This window comes from Wyeomyia smithii, chromosome 3 (assembly GCF_029784165.1).
Source record: "Wyeomyia smithii strain HCP4-BCI-WySm-NY-G18 chromosome 3, ASM2978416v1, whole genome shotgun sequence".
NCBI lineage: Eukaryota > Metazoa > Arthropoda > Insecta > Diptera > Culicidae > Wyeomyia > Wyeomyia smithii.
The window spans coordinates 137,720,679-137,739,978 of NC_073696.1; the positions used below are offsets into that span (position 1 = coordinate 137,720,679).

General features: G+C 35.2%; 1 protein-coding gene across 2 annotated transcripts in view; it reads left to right on the forward strand.

Annotated features, from left to right (window-relative positions):
* LOC129731353 (cartilage oligomeric matrix protein) overlaps nt 1-19,300 on the forward strand; it is a 531,272-nt gene that overhangs the window by 99,740 nt on the left and 412,232 nt on the right. For both annotated transcript variants that reach the window (XM_055691254.1, XM_055691255.1), the window contains exon 5: nt 7,164-7,375. In XM_055691254.1, coding sequence (XP_055547229.1) covers nt 7,164-7,375 — 212 coding nt within the window. The remainder of the gene's footprint in view (nt 1-7,163; nt 7,376-19,300) is intronic.

The following is a 19,300-nucleotide window of genomic DNA, read 5'->3' on the forward strand; positions in this document are numbered from 1 at the left end:
TCTTTTAGGTACACTTCATCTTCCTTTTTAAACACATATTGTTCTAAGTCATTCATAACTAACGTCAACACTTAATGACCATTTATAATCTACGTGGACAGGTTTTTGGTAATCTTCGCTACCCTCTCCCCCCAAGCATCTTGCCCACTTCCTATAATTCGTTCACGTTATTCATAACCACGTAGACCTTAAGGAAGGAGGGGGTCCGGCTAAAGTCTGACTTCCATGCACATTTTCAAAATTATATATGGAAGAAAGTATTCGGGGGACGGAGTGCTCTAAAATGCTCAAAACTGAGTCTATGTAGTTTATGGATATCGCCTTATTAAAATCACCCCCAAGTCCCGAGATATCGCATCTTGAACTGTCCTACAGATCAGACGTGTTTTCGGTTGCTTGTGGACTGGTTTTTGACTTTAAAGACTACCTGAAAGTTATTCCACATCAAAGTTATTCCACATCAGTCTTTATTAAGACTACCTACTTTTGAATTCAACATTAGTTTTTAACTTTTTTCGTATCACCTGAAATGAAAGGGCGAAAAAAGAAACCGCGCATCACTACGAGAAGAAAGAGAGAGTATTCTCTCTCGGACAATTCGAGTGTCTGCAGCGAAAACTCTTTTGATATTTTGCCTGCGCAAATTCTTTTGGTGATACGGTGAACATGGTAGCTTGTGTACCACTAGTGTCTAATTCAAAAAGCTTTTTTGTGTGAAATAAAGTGCTATAGGTGATCTAGTGCTAGTGATCCGACGGCGAAATTGGATATCTTAACGGATAAGTAGAAGTGTCTTTGCATGCTTTTGATTTATTCCGTTTTTTATTGATTTAATTTGTGCCAGTACCGACCACCGCGTCTATATCACATAGACGCTACGGCTGCTGATTGAAATGTCATTGTTGTTTTTTTCATTGTTCGCTGCCTATAGCCTCTGCCGTTGCTGCTGGACGATACCAGCGTATTTGTCTGCAGCGGCGTCTGCTTGTTTGTATCGGGATAATGGATTTTGCGAAATGTGGCAATACCATTCGCATTAGCGATGATCCTCTTATTTGCGTTGGTAAATGCAAGTCTCAATTCCATAGAGTTTGCACACCACTGACAAAAATAGCAGCGAAAGTCATAAATGATAATGATAATATTGTGTTTAAATGTGTATCATGTCTATTAGCCCAAGATGATGGTGGAAACATTGATGCTTTGAGTGGTGAGCTGACCAAGATTATGGGTGTATTGTCATCTATGTCTCAGTCGCTTACCGATGACCAAAGCAAAATTGAATCAAAGATAAACACGGCAATTTCAAGTGGTATTGAGATAATTTTGAAATCGGTCAGTGACTCTCTGCGTGAGAGTATGGTATGCATTGAAACCAGTGTTGCCAGTAAGCTGAATGATTTCAAAAAATATCTTGAAATTAAAGATCGGGAAAATAATGCAGCCTCAATGAACAGAAAGAGAGCACGTAATGAGAGAACGGTTCACTCTGAATCGGACTCAAATCCCAGTAAGAAAATGTTTTCAGCACGCGATGAACTGATTGTGGACGATTCGAGACGCGATGACAAGGTTTTTTGTGGCAACAAACAAACCTACGCGAACGTTTTAGCGGGGTCAACTGGGGCCTTTTTTAAAAGAAATCAAAGAAAAGAGAACCGTAAGGCTCGGCCGGTCATTGTGATCAAACCAGTCGAGTCTTCTCAATCTAGTGAAAATACTAGGTTATTTTTGAAAGAAAAATTGGATCCAAAAATACACAAAATTAGTAATTTTAGGAACGGAAAGAATGGCTCGATTATTGCTGAGGGGATAATGTTGAGGTTGTGAAAAAAGATATAGAGAGCAATCTAGGTGAAAAGTATAGTGCTGTTATTCACACAATTCCGTAACCAAAGTTGAAAATTGTGGGAATGAGTGATCGGTATTCCTCTGAAGACTTCATTGACCTGTTGAAAAGTCAAAATGACATCAACATCAATGAAGTGAAAGTTATTGCGGAGTACGAAAATACTCGCTTCAAATATAATAAATATAACGTAATTGTTGAAGTTGACAAGGACACTTATAACACTTTGATGAGTGCTGGAAAGGTAAGCATTGGGTGGGATAAGTGTCCTGTACAAGAGGCCATTAATGTTTTGCGCTGTTTTAAATGTGGAGAATTTGGTCTAAAAGCACAGAGTGTGTTAATCCCGAAACATGTTCCAAATGTAGCGGGCAACACAAGACATCTGATTGCTCTTCAACTGAATTTAACTGCGTGAATTGTTTAAAGTCAAATAAAGAATTAAAAATGAATTTGGACGTTAAACATCCAGCTTCTAGTTCTCAGTGTCCGGTTTATCGGAGACTGTTTGAAAAAAGAAAAAGCAACATGTTTTCTAGTAAATAGCAGCTAAAAGTTACGCAATGGGAGAGGAAGTTAGAAATATTATATCTGAATATTGCTGGTTTATTTACAAGTTATGTTGCTTTGCGGCATCTTGTGGAAACAAAACGTCCATGTTAGTATTTTTAACCGAAACTCATATAGTAGATGCTGATGCATTTGATCAGTACAGTTTTCGGGATACAAAGTTGCTTTTTGCCTTTCGCATTCCAGACGAACGAATTCAAACGAATCTGTTGAAAATAATTAGTTCCTTGGAATTTCAGTTGAAGGAGGCATGACGATTGGAAACTTTGGACTTTCATATCACTCCCCTAGATCAAGTAACCAACAAATTAAATGTCATTGCTGGTGATTTCAATATTGATTGGTTAAATGAGCCAAATTCGAATCAATTGAAGCAGTTACAATTTAACACAAACGGTTTCAGAATTTACGAGAATTTCCAGACATCAGTGTACATTAATTGATTACGTGTTTTCCAATTTTGACAACGTTCATTCTGTTACAGAGGCTGATTGTAAAATTTCAGACCATGAGACAATTTGTATTTTGATAGAGAATGATCGAAACCGTGATGAAAAGGTAAAAATTTGGTGCTGGAATAGATATTCAAAGCAGGCATTGTCTCAACTTGTTTTGAGAAGCTTGGATTTTCTCCCAATAACTGGTGATTTGAATAATAAAGCAGCTGTTCTCACCAATACGCTGAAAGAGTGTACCAGTAGTCTAGTTTATGGAAAATACATTGAATCGGATAAATCGAACAGCTGGTACTCTTTGGATCTTTTACGTTTGAAACGTAAAAGAGATAAAATTACAAACAATTTTGCCGAAGTAACGAAAACAATGATTGGAATAGGAACACTGTCGCGCGTAATTTATATTCACGCGCCTTGGAAAAGGCCCGTTGTGAATATATACAGAGGAAGATCGTCAACATCAAAATAACAGCAAAAAGTTATGGAAAATATTAAAAACATTAATGAAAAATAAAGATAGTTTTCCGCAATCCATAACATTTGACGGTTTGAGAGAACAATCAGCGCGAGTAATAGCAGAGAAATTCAACAATTATTTCGTTGATAGTGTTCAATCGATCAATCAAAGCATTGATTTGGTCAATGAACCGGACGAGATAATACAGCCGATCAACAATAACTGTAGCTTTGATGGTTTTCATCCTATTACTTTTACAGATTACTTTTACAGATCAGAATCATTACAAACGGGGCACGTGCCTGAAGTTTGGAAGGACTCTTGTGGTTCCTATCCCCAAGATGACTGGGACGGATAAAGCCGAAGAGTTCCGTCCCATTAACATGTTGCACACATTAGAGAAAATATTAGAACTTGTTGTAAAAGGCCAGTTGATGAGCTATTTAAATAGTAAAAACTTGCTAATCCCAGAGCAATCAGGTTATCGAGAGGGTCACTCTTGTGAGTCTGCTTTGAATCTGGTGTTAGCAAAATAGAAAGAGAAAATCGAGGCTAAAGAAAATATTTTTGCGGTGTTTTTGGATCTAAAACGCGTTTTTGAAACAATTTCTAGGCCCTTATTGTTACAAACATTGGAGCGCTTTGGTATCGTAGGGACAGCATACAAATGGTTTGAAAGTTATTTGTGTGCAAGAACTCAGAAGACTCGTTTTAACGATTTTGATTCGGATTCCATTGCTAATACACTTGGTGTACCGCAAGGAAGTGCTCTAGGGCCCATTTTATTCATTGTTTACATTAATGACATGAAGCGAGTTTTACGGTTCTGTGTTATTAATTTATTCGCTGATGACACTGTTCTGTGCATTGCAGCGAAGCATCCGCTTGATGTTGTAGCACTTTTAAACCAAGATTTACACTATCCAGCGAATTGGTTAAAATTTAAGCAAATAAAGTTAAACATTAGTAAGACAGTGTACTTGATAATTTCTTCAGTCAACTCCAGCTTAGACGTAAATATTGAAATTGATGGTGAGACGATTGATCGCGTAAATGAAATAAAGTATCTTGGAGTAATAATGGATGACAGATTAAATTTTAAGTCTCACATTGATAATGTCATCAAAAAAATGGCCAAAAAATACGGTGTCTGCCGGTCAAAGAATGAATTGACTATTAGTAGTAAAATTCAGTTGTACAAGTCAATTATTTCACCACATATAGATTTCTGCTCATCCATTTTATTCCTGGCAAACAATACGCAAATATTGAGATTGCAACGTTTACAAAATAGAATTATGCGAATAATATTAATATGTAATAGATACACTTCCTCGAGTTTTATGCTGAACGCATTACGATGGCTTTCTGTGAAGTTGATTGATGATGTTTTTAAAAATATCTCATATAGATAAATCGTCCAGTTCAAACCGATGTAGGGGTATAAGGTGGGACGATCATCATCATCATCATCTGAGCAAGAAGCGAGTGGAATGGAAGTTATTACGAATGAAACTACACAAAATGTCAATTCTTTTAAAAAGGAGAAAGTTCCACCTATTGTGGTAACTATTTCTTCTGAATTTAATATATTCAAAAAGGAACCTTCAACGTTTGTTTCTAACGTTGTAGTGGCCTATTAAATTGGCCGCAGAGGTGAATGCTGCTTATGAGCCGACTTATTAGCCGACTCTTGATCGTCTTGTTCAGTATTTAACTAACAAGATGTACAATTTTTTTACCTACGATTGTCTGAAAGGTCGAAGATTGTCTTGAAAGGTCTCACCAACGATCAAACCGTTGATGAGATTAAAATTACTTTGACAGAATTACTTGGCATAGCCCCTACCTAAATAATTCTTATGAAACAGAAATCACGAGGTGAAAACAGTCAGAGAACTGGAGTTTCCCTTGTGAACTATTTAATTCAGTTTAACCGCAGTTAACAACTCAATTTTTTTGAAAAAGCACAAGCTGTATATAACGTGCGTGTAAAGTGGGAAATTTATAGGAAGCTTGGCGGAGGTGAAAAGCATATCATCCAATGCCGTACTTGCCAACGAGATCTAATTTCTGTAACATGGACCAAAAATTCAACTATCTTACTGATCGTAATCTACAGGTTGTCTATCAGAATTCAAAATTTGATAGTTTTCTTGTCAGAGCAGGTGTGCCTCAAGGTTCAGTCTTGGTTGCACAACATATTTACTTCAGATCTTCCTGAATCGCTTCCAGGATGTGCAAAGTCATTGTTCTGCGATGACACAAGCATTTCCGTAAAAGGAAAAAAGTCTTCGTGTCTTATGCACTGCCTATAATCATATACCAGTCCCATCTTCATTTTCATCATGTTGAGAAAACAACGCGTAAAGGTATTTTGCTTGCTTAAGTTATTTCAACTGTTGAGCGTGGTTAATTCCCATATTTTCGACATGATATAGATAGATAGACACCTACCATAACTTCTTTATAAGAACGACAAGAATGCAGGTGGGACTGGTATGCGATTATAAGCAGTGCAGTCGATTGCAGAAAAGTTTAGATATTTTTTCTTCCTACTTGCAAAAGTAGAAAATCTCTCCCAATGCTTCTAAAACTCAACTGATAATTTTTTTCCTATTAGACTAGGGCTTCTTTCTTCAAGCCAAGCAATAATCACGTTGTCAAGATGAATGGGGTTATTTTAAGTTGGTCTGACAAGGTTAAGTACTTGGGACTAATTTACGATAAAAAACTTATTTTCAAAGAGCACATTGAGAGTATACAAGCTAAGTGCATTAAATATACGAGATGTTTATATCCTCTCATAAACAGGAATTCTTTGTTTAAAGAATAACTTTTGATTTACAAACAAATTTTTAGACCAGCAATGCTTTATGCTCTGGCCAAGTTGTTGTTTAACAAGGAAGAAAACGCTTCAACGGATTCACAATAAAATTCTGAATATGATTTTGAAGCGTCCTCCTTGGTTTGGTACACTCGAATTACATAGGCTTACTAATGTGTTGAAACATTAGAAGTTATGTCAAATAAAATAATTAACAATTTTCGACAAAAATCGCTACAATCCTCAATTGCTACGATAAGCTCTCTTTATAGCCAATAAGTTAGCAATTAGGTTATTTGTAAGTTTACTTCCCTTTTTTGACAAGTAGGTTTGAATCCCTACGAATTATAAAGCCTAATTGCGAAAGCAAACAAGCCCAAGCAAATAAAATTATGATTTTTTTAACAGTGTTGAAAAGCAACCATTTGTACACATTATTTACTAATATTTATTATAAATACTTAAGCTACTAACAACTAGTTACTAACAAATAAATTTTTCTTACTGGAAAGTCAAGGAACTTAGTAAGTTAATTACTTGAATTTCAACAAGCAATTTAATGCCACCCTCCCTTCCCCCCCCCCCTCTGCTCTTAATATTGGAAATCTCCTAGCAAGATATCCATGTCAGGTGGCAACACTAGCTATAATAGAAATTAATCGTTTCTTGGTGGTGCCACGTTTCTTGGTGGTGCCACATTTCGCTATCGGGATTTGACCTTCTGATTATTATACATAGGTTTCGCTGCCAATTTCGCTACCAATTTTCCTGGTCACAGGAGAATTGTGGGGTGAGCGCTACGATCCTACTGACAGTAACAGGCTCTCCCGATTCTAATTTTAATTTTATTACCGGATTCTAATATACGACAACTGGATTGTTCGGCCAGTATCATAGCTCGAGACCAGACCTAGGAGATTATTTATTTGATTAAAATATTTTTTATAGTTCAAATAACTACGTCAATGTTTCAAATTTCATTTATAATTCCGTTCTTTATTTCAGTTACGGTTGATGTAAGCGCGAATACTAAACTACTATCGAAATATTTAGATATTCCTGGAATGAATGAAACTACTACAATAAGATCGCTAGCTGTTTTTTTCAAACATAAGTCACTAGTCCTTTTTGTCGATTGTAATGAAGGAGCACAGCTGGATCTGGATATGGATATTTCAAAATTATATACCGAAATGAACGAACCAAGTGTTAAATTAGTAAGTACTCTTTAACTTCGTACATCAAGTAATAATATGATTTTAGTCACATTATTTTTTGCCTTTCTCCTAGAAAGGTATAGCAATCACTGGCAAAACGGTAGATATAAAAGTACTCCAAAGGGCCGATCACTCGATCACTCGACTCAGTTCGACGAGCTGAGCGTTTTCTGTATGTGTGTATGTATATATATGAGCCGTAGAACAAAAGTGGTACATGTTTTTCCATTGAAGTTTGTGTAAGCTTCTCAACCAGAACTCGTTATGCTTTCATGTACCGTCTTATGTAACCTTTCCAGCAATGATTTAGTGCAGTTATGTTAGAAAAAAAATGTTGAAAATAATTTACTATTAGAGTGTTATCGTTTATCGCATCTCCTGAAAAATTTACTTAATGGCACATGTACCACTTTTGCTCTCAACGAAATGCTGATTATGTTAATTAATATAAATTGTTTTGGCTGTAACTTTGGTTTAGGTTATCAGATCTCGGTTTTTCTTGGATATTCTAGAACATGATTGCGTTCTGCATCAATTTATGCACAAAAACCAAAAAGTGGAAAAATGGCACATGTACCACTTTTGCTCTCAACGGCTCATATATGTGTGTGTGTTTGTGCAACTTTTCAATCTCACTCGATTTTCTCAGTGATGGCTGGACCGATTTCCAGAAAATTATTTTCAAATGGAAGGTCTAGCTACCTCATAAAACCATATCAAATTTTATTGTAAACGGATTTTTAGTTTGTATTGTATTTATCAAAATGTTAAAATCACGAAAGTTTATTATCTCAGAAACTAAACGATTTGAACAAAATTCATTTTAAAGGAACGGACTACCTAAAAACGCTTAACTTTTGAATTTTATAAAGATTGGACATGTGGTTCAAAAGTTATGGGAAGAATCGTGTAGTGGAGACTATTTAATCTCACTCATGTTTCTCAGAGATGGGTGAACCGATTTTCATAAAATCAGTGTCAAATGGGAGATCCAATTGTCCCATAAGACCCCATTGATATTTTTTTTGCAGGCGGACTTGTACTTTGCCTCTTATGTTTAAAAATGAGTAATCCAGCTATGAAAAGAAACATATTCAGAAGACTACTTAAACTCACTCACTTTCTCAGAGATGACTGAACCGATTTCCACAAAATTTGTTTCAAATGAAAGGTCTAGTTGCCTCATAACACCCTACTGATTTTTACTCTAATCGGACTGTAACTTTGTCTGTAATGTATCAAGATGTGAAAATCACGAAACTTCATTATCTCAGAAATTGCACAATCGATTCGAACAATAGTCATATCAGATGAACGGGCTAGTTAAGGGTTAACTGATGAATTTTATAATGGTACAAAAGTTGTGAAAAGAAAGCATATTTGAAGTAAAAAAAAATCCTGCTATAAATAATCGAATCTAAAATAATATTTTATCGAATGATATATAATCGAGTCCAACCTAAATATGAGTACGTTTCGACGTTTGACGTTTAGATTATACCCCGATCAAAAAAAATTTTGCGTCATATATTTGAACCATATATATTTCATATTATTTGAATGTGTTGATGTATGTTCTTATGTGTATAGTCCAGCAAATATTATCAAGGTGCATATTTTTCCTGAAAATTGAAGTTTTCGTGTAAATCTATTTAAACAAATAATAAGTTTGTATGAGAAAGGCTGGGTCTCACCGCTAGGTGGATTAATATGGGTTTTTTGTTTTTTGAATGTTGAATCGGTAACCATGGCACAAAAAAAATTATTTTTGTAAAAAAAAAATCTTTACTAAAACAAACAAAAGAAAGAAGATGAAAAGTTTACTTTTATCATCTACAAGATCTACGAGAAGTGAAAACACCAAACTAAGGGTATTTTCAGCAGTGATCTATTTTCGGAACAATTTTACACTAGATTTACATCAACAAAACCTGAATAGAATTAGTTAATATAGATTAGTTTCGCGTTTCCCGCACCGGTGTAGTATATCTTGTTATTTTAAATTACTGACATCGGTCAACCTGTCAACAATTTATTACCACTTGCTATCAGTTTCCCATAAGACTTGTTTTAATATTAAGCAAATGGAAGTGCGATAATTTTTGAGCACATTAAAAACTGCTTTGGCAAGACACTTAATATTTACAAGACTTGGCATAATGAATTTGGCGGTTTGAGCCAAACATCAGAGACATTTTTTAGGATGGATTGGTATATAATCGAATATTTTTTGCTGCAAGTGAGGCTTTGGAAGATAACGAAAAGAAGATGGTTACCACTATACCTCGTTTATCGCATCTCCTGAAAAATTTACTTAATGGCACATGTACTACTTTTGCTCTCAACGAAATGGTGATTATGTTAATTAATATAAATTGTTTTGGCTGTAACTTTGGTTTAGGTTATCAGATCTCGGTTTTTCTTGGATATTCTACAACATGATTGCGTTCTGCATCAATTTATGCACAAAAACCAAAAAGTGGAAAAATGGCACATGTACCACTTTTGCTCTCAACGGCTCATATATGTGTGTGTGTTTGTGCAACTTTTCAATCTCACTTGATTTTCTCAGTGATGGCTGGACCGATTTCCAGAAAATTATTTTCAAATGGAAGGTCTAGTTACCTCATAAAACCATATCAAATTTTATTGTAATCGGATTTTTAGTTTGTATTGTATTTATCAAAATGTTAAAATCACGAAAGTTTATTATCTCAGAAACTAAACGATTTGAACAAAATTCATTTTAAAGGAACGGGCTACCTAAAAACGCTTAACTTTTGAATTTTATAAAGATTGGACATGTGGTTCAAAAGTTATGGAAAGAATCGTGTAGTGGAGACTATTTAATCTCACTCATGTTTCTCAGAGATGGGTGAACCGATTTTCATAGAATCAGTGTCAAATGGGAGATCCAATTGTCCCATAAGACCCCATTGATATTTTTTTTGCAGTCGGACTTGTACTTTGCCTGTTATGTTTAAAAATGAGTAATCCAGCTATGAAAAGAAACATATTCAGAGGACTACTTAAACTCACTCACTTTCTCAGAGATGGCTGAACCGATTTCCACAAAATTAGTTTCGAATGAAAGGTCTAGTTGCCTCATAACACCCTATTGATTTTTGCTCTAATCGGACTGTAACTTCGTCTGTAATGTATCAAAATGTGAAAATCACGAAACTTCATTATCTCAGAAATTGCACAATCGATTCGAACAATAGTCATATCAGATGAACGGGCTAGTTGAGGGTTAACTGATGAATTTTATAATGGTACAAAAGTTGTGAAAAGAAAGCATATTTGAAGTAAAAAAAAATCCTGCTATAAATAATCGAATCTAAAATAATATTTTATCGAATGATATATAATCGAGTCCAACCTAAATATGAGTACGTTTCGACGTTTACGTTTAAATTATACCCCGATCAAAAAAAATTTTGCGTCATATATTTGAACCATATATATTTCATATTATTTGAATGTGTTGATGTATGTTCTTATGTGTATAGTCCAGCAAATATTATTAAGGTGCATATTTTTCCTGAAAATTAAAGTTTTCGTGTAAATCTATTTAAACAAATAATAAGTTTGTATGAGAAAGGGTGGGTCTCACCGCTAGGTGGATTAATATGGGTTTTTTGTTTTTTGAATGTTGAATCGGTAACCATGGCACAAAAAAAATTATTTTTGTAAAAAAAAAATCTTTACTAAAACAAACAAAAGAAAGAAGATGAAAAGTTTACTTTTATCATCTACAAGATCTACGAGAAGTGAAAACACCAAACTTAGGGTATTTTCAGCAGTGATATATTTTTGAAACAATTTTACACTAGATTTACATCAACAAAACCTGAATAGAATTAGTTAATATAGACCTGTTTCGCGTTTCCCGCACCGGTGTAGTATATCTTGTTATTTTAAATTACTGACATCGGTCAACCTGTCAACAATTTATTACCACTTGCTATCAGTTTCCCATAAGACTTGTTTTAATATTCAGCAAATGGAAGTTCGATAATTTTTGAGCACATTAAAAACTGCTTTGGCAAGACACTTAATATTTACAAGACTTGGCATAATGAATTTGGCGGTTTGAGCCAAACATCAGAGACATTTTTTAGGATGGATTGGTATATAATCGAATATTTTTTGCTGCAAGTGAGGCTTTGGAAGATAACGAAAAGAAGATGGTTACCACTATACCGAACATTAGAAAATAATGTAGCGGGCCAGAAACTCACAAATCTGCAGTTTCGCTCCCCGTATCTGCAAGCAAGTGGCTTAAGCGTCGCCTCAAAGAGGACCACTTGCCAAAGAGGACCACTGGCCACTTGAAATTCGCGAGAAAAGCCCTTAACCTCAAAACACCGAACTCGTGAATTCTCCTCACTGGACCAATTCTGAACGATAAGATAGCTGTCCAGCGTACAGAAACTAGAGTGCGGGGACGGTATTTCCAAGCCGTCCATTTGGAGTAACAAACAAAGCACTACAAGACGAACGCGGGACGTGAGATACCTTGGACTACCTAATTCATATAAACATTACTACCAGGGAAACGCACTATATTAATTGAACATTTATATTTACAAACGTTCTCTAACTAACTAATTTGGCCATTTAATATTATTTTCTAGACTATAGTGTGCGAAGGTGGAGAACTAATGACTACGCCATAAACTGACTACGCTAGTAGTCGGGTTAGAGCCTCGGCTGAACTTTAACTATGCGCAGAGATTTCATATCTAGCGTACTTACTCTTTCGGCGGTTACTCACACCGCTCCTTTACAAATTGTTCGGCATTCAACAGTAATTAGTGATGATCTACTGCAATCAGCATACAACAGCAATCACCGCAGGTACGGTTGGATTTCTGCGATGGCGTCGGTTCTATATGGGCTGCATGTGCCGATCAGTCCGATCAGCGAGTCAGCATAGACCGCCTAAGTGTGCGGCGGCTGGCGGAATGGGCCTTGTCCTGGCTGACCCTGCGTCCCAGGAGTGTGCGGTAGGAGGGTGGATGAGCTTTGCTGGCGGTGGGTTTATGGCTTCGCCAAGCGCATTAAAATAGCCGTCGAACGGCTGTTCGACGCGGTTACGAAAAACCATTATAGCCAATCCAACTCAACGTTACCTTTTATCCTCACCGCACTTGCTGGCAAAGTCTCCACTAAATCTAACTACTCCTAACTGCGCTAAACCTATTGAAGAGACAACACTCAATACAACTAACTACTATGCTAAAACACACCTTATACGAATCAAGAACAACACAAAATCACACACTCTGGCTTATTTCGCCGTTCGATTGTAAATGATCGAAGCGAGATTGGTTTGCTCCTCAGATCAAACGAACTTCCACGGAAAATTCAAACATGAGTTTTCATCTCCCTTTCCCGTTAGATTCATGCATCTAACTATTTAATTTCCCGAATTTAATCACCTGCGCTGGCTGGGTTTTTACCAAGAAGAACAAGCAAGTAAGTCGCTGATTCGTGCTTGAGATTTGGATTGCGTCACCGCGAATGAGAGGCTGAAAGGAAGAGCAAATATTCAAACGGCTAACTCGTACGCAAGGTGTAATTGCGCCTGGTTAGCCAACTATCCATGATCTTTATAGTAGATCAGCTATAAATTCGAAAATTGACGAAGAATAACTATGCAACTTAAATTCACCAAAATGATTGCTACATAACACCACGGTCTGTTACTGTAACTGCAAACCTGACAGAAACGAATTACCAAATGAGAAAATTTTAGAAGAAAATTATGTGCAAACTATTTACAAAAAGCAATCATAACCTAAGCTATTTACTATTTGCAATATTCACAAAATGTTAAGTTCACCAAGAAATATAAACTATTGGCGTGTAACGTTTCTTCAGTACTGTACGCTGATTCAATTAAGTTTCCCAAATAGATAACTCCCAAATACGGCATCGCTTTATATTTTGAAACGAGCTTCCAATATTCCAAGGCAATTTTACTAGAGGAATGCTCCAATCACGATGTTGGAAAGGCACCCCCAGCGAAATTATCATGCTATTTGCTTTTCGAGAAAATTTCCTTCCTTGGAAACTTTTCTCTATTAGGCAAACCCACTATCCCCAAATTAAAAATTCCCCAGCAGTAACCCTAACGACGACTCTTTGTCTAGTGAGTAATCTGCCACATAAATATTCATAAATACCCCAAACAACTACAACAATAAATTGGCACATTCACATACCGGACTACTCCAACACTACGATCGGAAAGGTATCATACATTAACATAGCTTCTGTTTTACGCCAAAAACACCCCAGTACACACCTGAACACGAATCTTTGCACGAAAAACGCAATAAGCCACATTAATTTCCCCAGCAGTAACTCATGCACCGAAATTATCGGTCACAGAGAAAGCTGCCACTGCAATTCGCATAAATACTAAACATACAACCACAGACTAACAGACGTAACACTGGAACCTAGCTCCATCGCCACAAAAAACGTTCATTTCAAATTTTCAATCGAATAACAGTCATCGCGCGAAAACGTCGTCTGGGGCGCTGTCATGCAATCTCATACATACTTTGTAGGGGTGTGCGAAACTGGCTTTTCTGGTGTCGAAACGAAACGAAACGGAATTAACCCTTAATTTCGGTTTCGCCAAATTAGTCGAAACGAAATCAAGGTGGATTTCGAGTTCTCGAGACGAAACGAAATTGGTCTCTAAATTTCGCGAAATTTCGCGAAATTTCGAAAAATAAAATAAATGTTTCTGAAACATAGCATTACAATGATTTGTAACGTTGGAGCGTACGCTAACGAAGTACCCTTCAGCAGCTGATCGCAAGGTGCTTACTTGGTCGACGAAGAGTAACGTAGGTATTCAGATATCGATGAACCGACAATGACGAAAAATCAAAAATGTTAAAAACTAAAATCTTGATGCATTCATTTATACAGATTATATTGCAGGTAATAGTAGCGCGATAGATACAAATGATATAAAGGTCAAACTCGAAATGTATTTGTAAATAATAATTTAATGAACTTTTGAACTGATTCTTTTGGTTTGAATGCAACTATGTTTAAAATAGAAATCCTTCTTTCATAGCACTTTCATCATTCAAAATCCAAGTTTTGTCCTAAACCTCGAACTGGAAAACATGAGAGATGGTAGGTAGGTTTTCAACCATTCCTGTGAGTTTTGGTGTCCCTAGCAAAGATAACTTTTCCAAAGAGTTTTTCCCTATGCAAACGTGAAAGCGACGAATCCGATAAGCAATTCCTTGGCGGCCTTCTGATGCATTTCTGCATTCTCTAAAAGCAGCAAAATTCACAGGAATGGTTAAAAAGCTGTAAAACCTTTGGAGGGCAACTTTTTTTCCGCTTTTGTCGACCAGTGTTATTGAATTTTTTTTAACATCGTTTAGTCAGACTAGACTAAGTGACATCTTTATCAATTCGAGGAAAAATTTAAGTTAACTATTCTGTAAACATTGAAGTTTTCAATATTTTTGCACATTTTTTAATATAACTTAAAATTACTTTTTAACTGAGCAGTTCCACAAAAAATGTCCCAGTTTCAATATTTTTTGTCATTTTAGATTTGACCTGAACTTTGCATAAACGTTTCTATAGGCTGAGAAGCTATTGAAAATGCTATTTTGGGTGGGTTATTGTGATTATACATATTTTCAGAGCCAAAAGTTTTTTGATCAGAGTGACGTCTCTGGTAAAGTTTTAGACAGTAATTTTATCTTTCCGATAAAAAAAAACTCATTTCTTTAATGTAAAAGAAACATGAAAATTAATATAAAAAAGCTTATTTTTCAAAAATCTTTGTTTTTGTATAAAAATTACAAAAAAAATTACAGAAACGATGAAGAAGTCAAAAAAAGTTATATTTAAAAAAAAATTTACAACATGTTTATTTTTGGAAGGACAATATTATTATCTACAACTTTGCCAAAGGCACTATGCCAATCAAACCAACTGTTTCGATTATAAAAATATTTTAATTACCCACAGAGTGCCCAGTTGGAGATTAAAATTATTTTTTCAGCTAAATCGGTTTGTTTGACTGGCACAACTAGTGTCTCTGGTAGGGTTGTAGAGAATAATTTTGTCCTAAAAAAATATGCCCTGTGAGTTTCTGCGACACCAACAATAATAAAATGCATTTGGGACCATTTCCAAACTACGTGGTCATATTTTGATCCCTTTTATACCCCCCTACTCCCTCGTTGACTTTCGTGGTCTTTTGTTTTGTAATCTTATTCTGCAAATATATGTACAATAAAGTATGAAAAATTTATAAAAAAATGAATGTTCAAGAAAACTTCCCGATCAGAAGGGCAAAACAAAAATGTAACAGAGGCTGTTAGTTTGTTATGTGAAAAATCTTTCAGGATGTTTTAATTTTGATCCCGTTAGGTGTTAAAAAAACAGAAATCATAACAAAAAATATTCTACTTATATCAAACCCATATCAAACTTTGTTACTAACGTATCAGCTTTCTAACAAAATTAGATAGCACCTAGAACATCATAATAACAACCATTGTTATAAACAACAGGTTTGGATTTTTTTTTTTTTTGGATTCAATATTCTTTTTTTTTCTTACGGTATTTTCATTATACATTCGTTTTTTGAACATTGTGAGAGATTCAATTTTATCAACTTTTCAACTCTGATGTTTTTAATGTACTATAAGTGTTACTACTTTTTCCTTTTCTACGTACATGATTTACATTTTAAACAGGTTTGGATAGAGACGAAAAAATTGTTAGATTTGTTTCAGAACAACTTCATTTCATGATTTGTTATTATAACTCATTCAGATTCAATTTTGTTATCAAAAGCAAATGGGAAAATTCAAAATCGTATCAAAATATGTTATTTGTATCTCCCGTTGATAGAATTTTGTATTATTTTTGTTATGCCCTTCTGATCGGGTTAATATTAGTTATTGCGCAAATTATAAATAGATTTTTCAGTAATATCATTTTCTCAAAACCAAAATAACAAATAGATAATGGTTGGTTAATTTTTGATAATATTTAATTGTCTTTAACAAATATAATAATTTCCTTACCTGAAAGTAATTTAAAATACGCTTTTCTGTTGAGTATATTCAAAATGATTTTTAATTTGTTGTTGAGTATCAAAACAAATAAAACTTGTTTAAGCAGTTTGATCATCCACGATACATTTTTCGCTTATAGTTATGGTAAACTCATCTAGAAATCATCTAGAACAATATTTAGTTGATAATAAGCGAAACCTTACTTTTAGTGATTTACAGGTATCGGATTTGTAACTTAGTTTTTTTCAATAAATTACAAAGTTTTCGAATGTCGAACAAAATATAAACATCTTTCTTTCTTCCTTCACGAACACCCAGGTCTTATATATTGTTTTTAAGACCAAAACGTTGATTTTTTTACCGGTCGTTGAGTATTGAAATATACTTCCAGGAAAAATAACATAAATCCCGACGCATTGCAAAATAGAACTATTATTCTAAAGAAGTGAATGCCATTTAAGGCAAAGCCTGTTTAAAACAAAAAAAAATATCCTTCGTTCGGATAAATTTGAAATATGTTTCAAAAATTTGATTACAGTTAATTGCTGACAACTCTCAAACTTTCCGTGACACTTATTAATTAGTCGTGTCAAATAAATTTATTAATTAAATAATTGCGAAAGCTTCGTCTTGACTTAGTGGCAATAATAAATTATAAGTCAGAAAAAAGACTACGTGGTCTATTCGTTAACCCCCACACCCCCCGCGTGATTTTTCGTGGTCTTTTGATAACTCCCACCGTCTCCCTATATATGACTACGTGGTTTGGGAACGGCTCCTTTGAAACAAACCAAAAGTTTTTTTTCTTTCAACCAACCAACAGTTAGAATGAAATGTTGTAATGCAACAAACAAATAGTTTTCTCTTTACTCAATTAAGTTATTCGTAATCATCCTCGTTCTCTTATTTCTCGTTCTTTCTAACCTTTCTTTTCTTCTACCTTGTATATTAGTCAAGTGCAAAGTCAAAATCACTTTTATGCTATAATCTGAACTTGTTTTTGACATTGTAAAATATTGTGTCCCCTAAAACAAGAGTAACATTTCTCAGTTATGTGTTCAACGAGAGCGAACCATGTACTTCTTATTCATTCATTGATAAAGTATACTTTTTTGGTAACACGTTTAAAATATTTTTGATAAGGTACCTGGCTATTTTGAAACCTATGCTGACTTTGAAGTCAGAGTATTTTGAAACAATACTAAAAATTCAGGCAATTACAACTTTTTCTGCTTGACACATCGATCACTCTGTCTGCACACTATAAGGCATGATATCTGGTCAGCCTAGTGATAGCAATGAACTATCTGAAATAACACATTTAAATACACTACGGTGTGCGAAGAGGAGTCCTCTAACACAGAGAAATCCGAAAAAACGCTTGAAAATTTATACAAGTCGAGTAGCATAGAACATTTGGCCTGTAAGATAGAGCTTCAGAGCTTAAGTTTTGACAGAAATTACTATGCCCTCCTAAACGAAAGACAAAAAGTGACCTCTTTAACCTTGTGGGCTGCAAATATAACCACATTTTGATGTACGTAAAAGATGCGTAAAATTTATTCCTACAAACAAATTACTAGATACCTTGTAGCGCATTTGGACGGCATCATATTCCTCGAATATGACTTCAGTGATGACATAAATTTTATGCTCTGCGTGAATAAAAAATACCTCCCGCATGATGTTACGGTTTTGTCTTTAAAAACAAAAATTACCGGCTGAGAGTTTATTCTTCTATGTCTGACTTAGTATACCAGATATCTGTTGATATATATTCAATTTAATTTGTAGTCGCAATGAGCACAGACCAAAATAATGTAATAATGTGCATCGGAAATTTGGTCCGAAATTTCGCGAAATTTCGTAATCGTCGAAATTGGAAGTTTAATTTCGCGAAATTTTAGGCGGAATTTAGCGAAATTCAACGAAATTTTTCGGCAATTTCGCGAAACCGAAATTTCGCGAAATCTCGGGAAATTTCGAGTTTTGCGAAATTATACGAAATCATTCGAAATCTCGCACAGCCTTAATACTTTGTAGTTCCCCATTTGACACATGCAGTAACGCTGGCGCTGACGTCGAAATACATGACGCAGCGCGAACACAACAGCAGATGGTGCTAGTGTTACTAACGTAAACTACTGTAATCATCCAAACGATGGTTTTATTGCAAATTTGTTCGGCACTTTTTTTTTCAAGCAAGAACATGTAAACTAACATAAATTATTTACTTAATACAAAAAGCAAAGCCTTGGTGCTACATTCCGATTCGGAACTCGACCTTCTGTTTATAATACACAGACTTCGCAGCCAACTGTTAAATGTACAGGACAGTTGGGGGGCTAGCGCTACGATCCTACTGACACTAACAGTCTCTCCCGAGCCGAGACTCGAACCTACGACGACTGGCTTGTAAGGCCAGCATGGTACCTCGAGAAAAGCTGGGATTTACTTAATACACAAATGATAAACAACAGATAAGAAAATAAATAAACTAACCCTAATACAGCCAACAAATAAACAATTAGATAAATATTTACTTATATTCTATAGATAAATAAATAAATCAAAACATGCAATTAAATGTAATATCACAGACTAACAGACATAACACGTCGAACAAACTTTCAATAAAATCATCGTTTGGATGATTTCAGTACTTTACGTTAGTAACACTAGCACCATCTGCTGTCGTGTTCGCGCTGCGTCATGTATTTCGACATCAGCGCCAGCGTTACTGCATGCGTCAAATGGGGAACTACAAAATATGTATGAGATTGCATGACAGCGCCCCAGACGACGTTGTCGCGCGATGACTGTTATTCGATTGAAAATTTGAAAT